The sequence below is a fragment of the Natrix helvetica genome, assembly GCF_964273705.1.
Source record: "Natrix helvetica genome assembly, contig: HAP1_SCAFFOLD_255, whole genome shotgun sequence".
In the NCBI taxonomy this organism is placed as follows: Eukaryota; Metazoa; Chordata; class Lepidosauria; order Squamata; family Natricidae; genus Natrix; species Natrix helvetica.
The window spans coordinates 3116-15577 of record NW_028113522.1 but is presented as its reverse complement, the minus strand read 5'-3'; the positions used below and the strand labels follow the sequence as shown (position 1 = coordinate 15577).

General features: G+C 38.0%; 1 protein-coding gene across 1 annotated transcript in view; it reads right to left on the bottom strand.

Moving 5' to 3' along the window:
- LOC309382354 (cytochrome P450 2K6-like) overlaps positions 1–10909 on the bottom strand; it is a 33132-nt gene extending 22223 nt beyond the window's left edge. Inside the window, exons 1-3 of the mRNA XM_081971863.1 lie at positions 10779–10909; positions 8952–9136; positions 4834–4975 (exon numbers count right to left, since the gene is read on the bottom strand). Coding sequence (XP_081827989.1) covers positions 4834–4975; positions 8952–9136; positions 10779–10803 — 352 coding nt within the window. The 5' untranslated portion in view covers positions 10804–10909. The remainder of the gene's footprint in view (positions 1–4833; positions 4976–8951; positions 9137–10778) is intronic.
- Positions 10910–12462: the final 1553 nt, after the last annotated feature.

Genomic DNA, 12462 nt, shown 5'->3' with positions numbered 1-12462 from the left:
ATTTTAATCTTATTGTAGTTCATCCATTGGGGCAAAGAATTCAGTGACATCGTCTTGGCCACTCCCACCCAGTCACATGGCTGGCAAACCACTCCCACCCGGTCACATGGCCAGCAAGCCATTCCCACCTGGTCACATGGCCGGCAAGCCACTCCCACAAAGCAGGTCACACCCACAGAGTAGGTTCCAAAATTTTTTGAAACCCACCACTGACCTACTTCCTCTGCTTGGTTGGGTGGCATGTAGTATAGACCTATGGCAATGTCATTCCCCCCCCCACAACCTTTAATATTGACCCAAATGCATTCAAGATAGTTCTCATCATTGTTGTGCTCTATTTCTGCAGAGATGTAGTTATTTCTTCTATATAGTGCAACTCCACCTCCTCTTTTATTTGGTCTATTTCTTTTAAATAATTTAAATCCTTCTAGCTGTATGTTCCATTTATGGGTTTAATCCCACCAAGTTTCTGTAATGGCAACAATATCGTATCTGCCCCCATTTGCTTGACTTTCTAATTCACCCTGTTTATTCCTCATACTCTGTGCATTGGTGTATATACATTTGAATCCATTTTGATTGACCCTGTGTTTATTGTCTACATAACCTGTGTTATGGCTCACTGCCCCTATTTTCTTGCCACTTATATGATTCATGCACATGGTATGGCACTCACTATTAAATGCTTGGTTTTGCTTGACAGCAGGAGTGATAATCTTACCTGCACAAACATCTACGTTACATGCACAGATAACTCTATGAATTTTAGATTGCTGGGGACAGAAATGTTCTGTATCAATTAATTCTCTGTCCCCGTTGTTCAGTTTAAATGTTTATCCAGAAAATCTGTGAATTTAATGCCAAGTAACTCAGTCCCTTTCTTGGATGGGTGCAAACCATCTCTTTTGTACAGTTTTTCATTGGACCAGCCTACAACCTGTACTACTAAGTTCATACCCCAAGCTCTGGAAAACATTCTGCACAGAAAGTACATCTTTTTGGGACAGATCATTTGTTCCAAGATATATAATAGCATCAACGTCACAATCCTTACTTGAATTCTTGACTATCTTAAGAATACGCCTCCTCTTGAGAGGAGGAGTCAAAGTCGTGATGAGACGACGTGTAATCTCAATGCTCTGAGGTCGTAGTTGATACTTTTGCTGCTGGGTGGTCCAAACAGACCTAAACCATCCCGCAGAGACAGTGAACATGAAGAATACTTCTTGATGATCTCAGGGACATCACAAAGTCCCTGATTGATCCAAGAGAAGTTCTTCAAGCCAGTGACAAAAAATCCAGCCATTAGGCTGATGAAGTCAGGGCAGCTCCAAAGCAGAAGGATACGGAAAGAGAAAGTGTTTCCAGCTGGTGAGGAATTTTTACCATTTTAAAAGTGACTGTCTATAAAAAACTTAAAAATTAATTTAAATTGGAGAACAGAAGAAATAAGTGGCAGAATTAAATTTGGAATGGTTTTGGACAGTGGGTTATCTTACTTTTTAAATGCTATCTTCACGGATGGAATTTATGCAAGCCTTTTAAAACAAATTGATTAAGTTTTCTTCTTCTATTTTTTTCTTTTACTATTCTTTGTAACCTACGAACTAAAATTTTCCACTTTCATTACTGTGGGTGTTTTTCTAACTCATTTAAGAATTGGACTTTTTTTTAAACTTAAAATACAAAAAAGATACAAAAAGAAACAAAGAAAATTGCAACATTGCAAAAATAACACTGCTACTTGGAGGCTGGAGGTTTGTGTATTGGAAACGAAACACTTTTTTTTTCACTGATTAGCCTGGCTTGGCACTTCAAAGTCTCACTGCTTGTTTATAGAGAATTATAAGAAGAAAAGCACACAGATGTTCCTTTGAAGTATATTTTTAACCAGAGAAAGGTGAAAATAAAATGCTATTGTGAATCTATGCTTAATCTTGTTAAAACCTTCTAAGCTGGAGCAGCAGTGTTTGTTAGCTGGAGATAATGGCACAATTTCAACAGCAGAAGGAAGTTTTAAGTCTGCAAAAGATGTTCTCAGAAATACAGAAATTATCAAATACACATGAGAGGATAGAGAAGAAGTTGGAAGACTTAGTGCATCTAACAGCAAAATATGATGAAGAAGTTGAAGATGTTCATCAAATGGAAAAAGTGGCAGTTAAAATCCTAAAAATCGAAGAGGAAAATGAATATAAAGAAATTAAAATTGCTGATATTTATGGTGATTGGTTTGTTTCTGAAAATGCAAAGAGTGGAATACTGAAAGAGGAATTAAATGGAGGGGAAATCTACCCCAGATGGCAAGATACAGAAGAAAAATCAAAAGAATTTATGGATTTAAAGAGAGAAATCTTATTAGCAATAGCATTGATAACACTACCGACAATAAAAGATAAGCTGATTAAGGAAACAGAAGAAGGGCACTGAAATTACACGAGAGATTTTATAAGCAAAGAGTTGCTAAGAGGAGTCCGTATAAAATTGATTAAGGAGATTATTAGAGGATTGACACCACAAATGGCATAAGATATGAGACTGTTTTGCTACTGGAAAGATACAGGTTGATAGAGGGAAGAGTATAATTTAAAACTAGTTAAACTTAGTGAAATTTAGTGACAATAGATATAGTTAAATAAATAATTGATAATGATAATAATGTATATAATGTGTAGTGTTATGATAAGCAATGATAGGATATGAATATTGAATGGTACCCATGAAGGGAAGATTAGAAATTCTTTTGTATTATATATAAAGGTTAATAAAAAAGAACTAAGTTAGATACAGTTAAGTCTTGAATATTGGGGGGAAATGTTATGATACAGGATATAGTTAAATAAAGGAGGGATAATGATAAAAATGTATATATAGGTATGGTACAACATAGGAAATTGGATGTACATTGTAAACAGTGATTTGGAAAGAAGGATTAGAAAACTTTGTTATTAAATATTATGGATGTTTAGGACATAAAGATTCAGTATTATTGGAGGATTTTAGAAATAGTAAATGAAATGCCAGTATGTGGTTATGTAATAAATCTTGGTATATTTTATGATGAAGGACGTTTAAACAATTATAGTCAAATGAAAATGGAGATATGATGATGGTAACATATATAAATATCTGAGTTAAAATACTTGAGTTAATATGAATTATGTTTGTTGACTGTGGAAGAGATGCACATAAGCCTTTTTGTAACCAACTGATACTCTTTCTACAGTATGTAAAGAAGGATGTGTTGTGTTTGTTTTGAAAAAAAAACTTTCATAAAAAAAAAGAATATGCCTCTTGTCTCTGCTGGCAGTAGCACCTGGCAGACACCTGACCTCTTTTAAAACCTCCATATCCTTTGCTAAATTTACATCCCTTATGATTGAATCACCAACCAGAAGGTGAATTCTCTTTTTGCATACCTTGGTCTTCTTGTGCTACTGATGTGTGATATCTGGGTCCCCATTTCGCCTTTCCAAAGAATGTTCTTCATTTTGGACCACGATCCCCTGCTTATTTGAGTCATCATTATCACAACTACCTTGACCTGTCTCTTTAGTGTCCCCATTAAGGTCCGCAAGGGCGCTATATCTGTTATGCTGGGTCACAGCAAAAGCTTTCTATTTATGGTTCACAGCTCTCACCCTGCCAGATCCCACCGTTGTTCAGACTGCTCTTCTCATGCAGGATCTTTGCGGTAGAGGGGGCTGATAGGGTGGCATCTCCATAGAGTGGAATGGCTGAATTGGACACCTAATTTCTGTTTGGAGAGCACATATTAGAAATTCTAGATAGGTAATCTATGTAGACTAGTAATTTGTTTATAAAGGGGACAGTATCCAAATTTGAAAAGAGTACTGCGAAAGACAGGTGCAAAACAGCTATTACATTGAACTAAGCTGGATTTTTTAAAATAAAATAAAATCACAATCTCAAGCACACTAATCCAGAATGTATTATTGCTATTTTGGTTTATAGATATATAATTTGTGCACCGTTAGGTGTGTGGGCCACTACCTTAGTTCTCTTTGTCTCTCTGACTCCCCCTTGTAGCCAGCAGCTCCAATCACCAGCTTCAGGAAAGTTCAAATTAAATGGAGTTAAAGGGCTACTACCTTAGTCCTCTTTTTCTCTCTGACCCTTGTAGCCAACATTTCAGACTATACTTGTACAGATGCTGTTAAAATTGATGTATCTTTGTGGAAATATACATTATTCTCTGCTATTTAAAAGAAGATACAATAGCACTGGGCCTCTTCAGATCAAGCATTTATTTTAAAAAGCTTCTTCATTTTGTTAAGTTGTCTAGAACAATAATAAAGCAGTCTTTATAAAATAAGTCTAATAATTTGAACATTCTAAAGGCATTTATAATTATTGACTTACCTCCTTGCAGCAAACAGCCTGTATTAGTTTACCCTCAGTAGAAGAAAACAAATCTGCCTCTGCTTCGGAGCAATTTGCCTCCTTCCAGCAAACAGTAAGTTTCACTTTCAATTTCATTTTAAGCACTGGGCTCCCAACCATCAGCAGCTTTAGGCTGCAGGGATTGCCATAGCCTTTTGCAGCCTTTGCAAGCCCCATTTTCTCCTTTTGCTGCAAGGAGATAAATTACTGGGAGCCAGAGGCCAAAGGGTGGGGGCTGGTGGGTGGCTGGGCTTACATTCAGTGTATAAGACACAACCAAATTTTCACCCTCTTTTAGGGGGGGGGGAAGGTGTGTTTTATACTCTGAAAAATATGGTAATTATAATCTTTTTTAAAAAAAGAATCTTCCTAACTATTCTGTTGCACTGAAACTCTTTCCAGCTTTTCACATATACAGAGTGATGTTACCTGCAGAGAAAGGCATGAATGCATCTCTTTTGACAAATTTTCCTTCAGAGTCAAGAAAATGCTCAGGATAGAATTCATGAGGTTTCTCCCACTGGGATTCATCATGGAGCACAGAGGTCAGCAAGGGAACGATGTACATGCCCTAAACATTGAAATTATATAAAGAAAAGTATTTTCCATTTAACACCTTGTTGTAGAAATTATTACAATGAAATTTTATGCCATTGTTTTAAAGATAAAACAATTGACAACATAATTATAGTCTGAAATAAAAATAACATCCTGAAAAAGACATTCATCTGAATAACCAAAAGTCTACCCAATAGTGACAGTAATTTGTTCCATCTCGCTGTCTTTTGTAACATCATTCCATATTTTAACATATTTTCTAAAACAACATGCAATTCATACTCGTCAGTGTGACCCCTAGATATTTAATCTTAATCTCTTTTTTAAATCCTTTTTTCCATTTTATTGTGAACATCTTTCTCTTCTTTTGATTAATTTTAAAACCAGCTAATATGCCCAAATGCTTCGGTTTCTTCATTAGATGTTCTATACCATTCTTGTATTCCTGTGCTATCAAAACTAGTAATATGTCCTTTCTGGCATGTATAAATAAATTTAATCCCTCCAAGAGAATTATCTCGAAAGGCCATATCTTCCACAACTCTGAAGATAAAATCCCAGTTCAAATTATCAAAGGCTTTCTCAGCATCCAAAAGGATCACAGCTACTTGTTTCTTATTTGGTATTAGTCATAATCCATTATATCCAAACAGTTCTTATATTGTCCCTTAGTTGTCCTCTACATAGGAATCCACATATATAATCATGAATAAAATACCATAAGATCTGAAGTTAAATCTTGTTCTTCCTTTGGTAATAAGGCAAATTCTTTAATGGCAATATACATTGATCTTCAAAACATAAATTGTGATAGAAATACAATAGTTCTTTTGGCCCTGGTGTCTTGACTTTTTAAATTTTCTTTATAGCTTCCAATATTTGTATGATATATACAATACAATACAATAGTAGTTGGAAGGGACCTTGGAGGTCTTCTAGTCCAACCCCCTGCCTAGGCAGGAAACCCTATACCGTTTCAGACAGATGGCTATCCAACATCTTCTTAAAGACTTCCAGTGTTGGGGCATTCACAACTTCTGGAGGCAAGCTGTTCCACTGATTAATTGTTCTAACTGTCAGGAAATTTCTCTCCAGAGTCTCCACATCTTTTCTATATCGTGGCGACCAGAACTGAATGCAGTATTCCAAGTGTGGCCTTACCAAGACATTATAAAGTAGTATTAACACTTCATGTGATCTTGATTCTATCCCTCTATAGGCAAGCTGTTCCACTGATTAATTGTTCTAACTGTCAGGAAGTTTCTCCTCAGTTCTAAATTGCTTCTCTCCTTGATTAGTTTCCACGCATTGCTTCTTGTTCTACCCTCAGGTGCCTTGGAAAATAGTTTGACTCCCTCTTCTTTGTGGCAATCCCTGAGATATTGGAACACTGCTATCACGTCTCCCCTAGTCCTTCTTTCTCTTAAGCTAGACATACCTAGTGCCTGCAACCGTTCTTCATATGTTTTATTCTCCAGTCCCCTAATCATCTTTGTTGCTCTTCTCTGCACTCTTTCTAGAGTCTCCACATCTTTTCTACATCGTGGCGACCAGAACTGACTGCAGTATTCCAAGTGTGGCCTTACCAAGGCATTATAAAGTGGTATTAACACTTCACGTGATCTTGATTCTATCCCTCTGTTGATGCAGCCTAGAACTGTGTTGGCTTTTTTGGCAGCTGCTGCACACTGCTGGCTCATATTTAAATGGTTGTCCACTAGGACTCTAAGATCCCTTTCACAGTTACTACTACTGAGCAAGGTATCACCTATACAGTACCTGTGCATTCCATTTTTGTTGCCTAACCTTACTCTTTTCACCATTTGGAAGGTTATTATTATGGGACTGTTCATTATTTGTTTCTGAGCTTATGTGAGTTTTTGTAAATTCTATTTCTTCAGGTATTCATCAATATTTGCCAATAACTCTTCTTGCCTTTCATGTAAGCATAAATAAAATCATGAAAGCATTTCTTTATACTAACCTTATCTATCAAAGTTGTGTTGTTATCCTGTATCCTTAATATAGTTTTCTTTCTACTTTCTCAGTTTATAAGCCAACGTTTTCCTGACTTTTTAGAAAACTCATAAAATTTTCTGCTTCACATATTTTAATTTAGTTTCTATTTCTCTCACAGTTAACATAGATATTTGTTATAAAAACTTAATTTGATGTAAAATTCCTGTAGTGGAGTCTGTTGGGGTTTTCTGTAATTCATCCTTTTAATATTTTTCTTCTAATTTACTGTGCATTTTTTCTTGTGAATTGTAGTGAACTAAATACCCTCAGCTATAACCTTGCTGTTGTAACAGTCTTTACCTCCATGTTTTTATCCAAAAACCCCATTTCGTTTTTTTATGGTACTCCCCAATCCATTTTTTTGAAGAATTGCTTCAATTAGACTCCATCTAAAAAAAATGCTTTTGTTTTAACTGTTGAATTAATTGGATTGCAGTCAAAAAAGGTACTTGGTAAAATGCCCAACTAAGCTATTTTATTGGCCCTTTGAAATCTATATGAGATGAAATCTTGAAAAGAATCTATGTCTGTGAAAGAGAATATATCCTCTTGAATTTCCATTCTTTTGTCTACAAGAGCCTATCAGTGCCAAATTCTTCCATCAAATTAAAAAACAATGATAATTTCCCTTGATTAGATTAATTTCTTTGACAGAGTCCCAAAGGTGCTTTCTTTTGAAAAGCAACAGAACTTTCTTGTTTTGCTAGAAAACGCTTCACTTCTCATCCAAGAAACTTCTTCGGTTCTGATTGAATGGTGGAGAATGGAACAACTCTCGCAAACAGAACTAACAACCACATGACTGCAAGGAATATAAACCCTTTATGTTTGATACCATGGGAAATTATTTTTTTTTTAAAAATGATGCACATAATTACTATATGTAATATTACAGGTAGTATTAAGTATAATAAATATATTTAAACACACTATAGTATTGTATACTTAAATATACTGTGGTATTAATAGTATGATAAATACTATGCATGGAGAAACATACTAGTTCAAAAAAGCTTAAGAAAAAAGCAAGCAAATAGATTATCAGCTGCATTCAGGGTTGTACAGGATTTAAAACTGCATTTTACTTACAGGGAATCCTTGACTTACAATCGGTCATTTAGCAACCAGTTGCACTTACAAGAGACCCTGAAACCCAATAGATTTGAAGTTCCAATGTCCTGGGCTTCCCATCCACTATGGTCACGTAGCTATATTTTGGGTACTTGGCAACCAGCCGTCATTTATGGTTGTTTGCCGAATCCCATGATCATATGTCTGCAATTTATGTTTTTGCTAGAAACCAATATTTACTTTCAGTTTCTGGCCAAAAGCATGCTACAGTGAATACTGGGTTTACTTAATGACCACAGCATTCATTTTATGACCCCAATGTTTGCTTAATGAGTGCCACAAAAAAGGTCATAACATTGGGCATGGTCACATGGTGATGCACTTTAAGTCTATCATGACTGATGATTAAAATTGTGGGCTCAATTATGGTCATAAATGATTTATACCAGTATTGGCAAACCTTTTAGGCACCAAGTGCTGAAATGGGAGTGCGTATATGTGTGCGTCGTGGAAACCGGAAGAGCATCCACCCGGTACACATGCATGTGCCGGGTGGCTGATCTTCCGCTTTCCGGTGCCTGCATGCGCACTGGCCAGCTGGTCTTCCAGTTTCTGGAGCGCATGCATGTGCGAAGACCAGCTGGCCGGTGCATATGTGTGCGCCAGAAACTGGAAGAGCAGCCGCCCAGCACATACATGCATACTGGGAGGTTGCTCTTCCAGTTTCTGTTGCTCCCACGGCACACCAGAACCCGGAATAGCAACGGGCGATGGCTTGCGTGCCCAGAGAAATGGATCTGTGTGCCACTTCCAGCACACATGCCATAGGTTCATCACGGGTTTATACTGTACAAAGAAAGATTGGAACATTAACAATGGGATCATTTCACAGGCATCACCTTGGGAATGAAGAATCCTTTGAAAGTTATGTCTGTGGTGGTTGCACGGGGAAAATTGGTTGGAGCAATATCAGCAAACCTTTGAATTTCGTGAATTACTGCATTGGTGTAAGGCATTTTGAATCGGTCTTCTGTTCTTGGCTGACGAACCCCAATCTCTTCTGCAATTTCTTCTTGGACTTTCCCTGGGAGAATAGAATCACATCAAGATAATTCCATAATTTCAATTTTGTTTTAAATGGTGAGTTTATGCAAAAATTCCAAGTAGAGTAGAGAAATTCCAATTCATAGTAGAGATCTGAGGATAACCGTTTGTGATCTATGCTTGTAACCCCCCCCCCCCAATTTTAATCACTATATCTCTTATTTTATGAAATGTTTAGTGAAGTGGAGCAAGTCAATTAAGGTAACATTATGATTGGGATATATCATTCTTAGCAAAAAGCTGTCTTTGGTCTTATCTCATATTCAACAGTAATGGGAGGTGATAGGTGCATAACACATTGTGTGGCTGGGGCAATTCTCAGAAATTTCTGAAAGTATACAGTATGTGAAAGAAGGACTAGGGGAGACATGATAGCAGTGTTCCAATATCTCAGGGGTTGCCACAAAGAAGAGGGAGTCAAACTATTCTCCAAGGCACCTGAGGGTACAAGAAGCAATGGGTGGAAACTAATCAAGGAGAGAAGCAACTTAGAACTGAGGAGAAACTTCCTGACAGTTAGAACAGTTAATCAGTGGAACATCTTGCCTCCAGAAGTTGCGAATGCCCCAACACTGGAAGTCTTTAAGAAGATGTTGGATAACCATTTGTCTGAAATGGTATAGGGCAGTGATGGCGAACCTTTTTTGGCTCGCGTGCCACAAATGGGGGGAGCGCAGGGGGGTCGAGTGCGGGCGTGCCACACCCATAATGCAACACGCGACCCCCCCAGTGCACATGCATGCAAAACGTGCGACCCCCCCAATTTTACATTTTTTTACCCTCCCCATGCTCCAGGGGCTTTATAGGAGCCTGGGGAGGGCGAAAAGAGCCTCCCCCGACCCCCCGGAGGCCCTCCAGAGGCTTCAGGGACTGTCCAGAGGCTTCCCTGAAGCCTTCGGAGTGCTTAAAACCACCCTCCGAGCAAACCGGAAGTGACTTCCGGGTTGCTCGGAGGGTCGTTTTAAGCGCTCCGAAGGCATCAGGGAAGCCTTGGACGGTCCCTGAAGCCTTCGGAGCGCTTAAAACCACCCTCCGAGCAAACCAGAAGTCACTTCCGGTTTGCTCGGAGGGTGGTTTTAAGCGTTCCGAAGGCTTCAGGGATGGTCCCTGAAGCCTCCGGTGGGGCGGGGGAGGCTCTTTTCGCTCTCCCCAGGATCCTAATAAAGCCTCTGGAGCCTGGGGAAGGCGAAAAATAGTTTTTAAAAAGGTGAACTCAGCTGGCCAGCGCGCACATGCGTGCTGGCCAGCTGACAGGGCAGCGCCTCGCGTGCCCTGACAAATGGCTCCGCGTACCACAGGTTCGCCATCACGGGTATAGGGTTTCCTGCCAAGGCAGGGGGTTGGACTAGAAGACCTCCAAGGTCCCTTCCAACTCTGCTATTGTATTGTATTGTATTGTATTGTATTGTATTGTATTGTATTGTATCGCATTGTATTGCATTGTATTGTATTGTGTGAACTCTTCACAAAGCAACATCTTATATTCACTCCCACTTCATGTTAATTCATTCAAATATAATAGGAAGGGCAACTTATTCTTGCTTCTTATTCTCCCACCCCTTTTAATTTGTCAGATAATTATATATTTTTTATTGAAATTCAGTCAAATGAAAACCACTTACTTTGAACCTCTGGATACTTCATCATTAGGAGTGTGGCCCAGCACAAAGTGTTTGAGGTTGTTTTTATGCCAGCACCAAAAAAGGTATCCACAAGAGCTTTAAGATTATCATTATGGAAATAGCTATGTGTTGACTTCTTATTCTCCTGAAGAATGTAAAGAAAAGGAAATTTGGTGTATTTCTTTAATCTACATACCTGAACATTTGTTACAGTGGTCTCCAAATTTCCAGTGTCAGGATATTGTGAGAGTTGTAATTCACAAGAACTGGAGTACACTGTTTTGCTTATTGGTACTAAATCTTAGGAATATTATTTGTAAATGGGGGAAAATTATCATTCAATTTACAGTGTTTATGAGCATGATTAAATCTAGACTCGAGATTTCTGCTTATATAAAGCCTTATTAAACAAACTAAAGCAAAATATAAGCATCTGGAATATGTCACGTATGTACCTCCTACAAATATTCTTTAACTGATGACCATTCATTCCAGGAGTGTTTCAAGTTAAAATGATAGTAAACAAATGCTGGTTGTAACCAATTCTTGCAGTTCCAACCATCTGAGCGGTCCCACAATTACATGATCCTGCTTTGGGTACTTGGGAACCATCTAGCACTTACTATAGTTCAGTAGCTGTGATTATGTGCCTGCCTTTTGCAATCTTCCTTGCTGTTTCCTCCGTAAAGATAATGTGGAGCCAGCAGGGATATTCTGGAGTAAGTCTTTCCATTTATGCACAGGGATTCCCATCACTAAGCAATCTGGTTGTGCTTCACAACCATCTCTCAGTAACAGAAATTCCAGGCTGAATTGCTTTCATAATTCAAGGATTATCTGTATTGTGTTGCAGACAATACTAGACTGGCTTGCAAAGTAGATTAGCGATCACAGTTTTTTTTCTTATCAAAAGGGCTTTCAGCCAAATTTGAGGGGGGAGGGAGGCTAATTTTTATGACCTTTGGAACCTAGTTCCAAATCAAAATCATGACAAATAAGGAGGTAGGAAGTAAAGAGAAAGAAAAAGGAAAAAGATAATAAAGTAGAGAGTGATGGAAAGGATGGAAAACCCAGTTACAAAGTAGGAGAGATGAGAAACATATCCAAGACTCATAAAGACCTCAAATGATATACACTAATGCTTCAATCTTAGGGAACAAACAGAGTAAACTTGAAATATGAATACATGAAGGCAGATATGATATAGTTGCCATTACTGAAACTTGATGGGATGAAACTCATAACTGAAAGGTACTGATGGAAAGATACAAACTATTCAAAAGTAACAGACCAAACAAAAGAGGAGGTGGAGTTTCATTATATATAAAAGATCACTATATCTCTACAGAAATACACAAAACCAAGGATGAAAACCTCCAAGAATCCATATGGGTCAATATAAAGGGGAGGGGGAGACATTGCTGTAGATGTATACTACAGGCCACCCAACCAAGCAGAAGAAATAGATGAACTCTTTGCTAATCAATGAACATATGTATATAGGAAACTTGCCATAGCAGTAATGGGAGACTTTAACTTATCTGATATCAAATGGGAGACAAACTCTGCAGCAAGTGGGAGATCAAACAGATTCCTAAACAATTTAGCTGACAACTTTGTCACCCAAAACTATGCTGGATCTAATTCTTGCTAATAGAGAAGTTATAGAGGGAGTTGAAGTTGC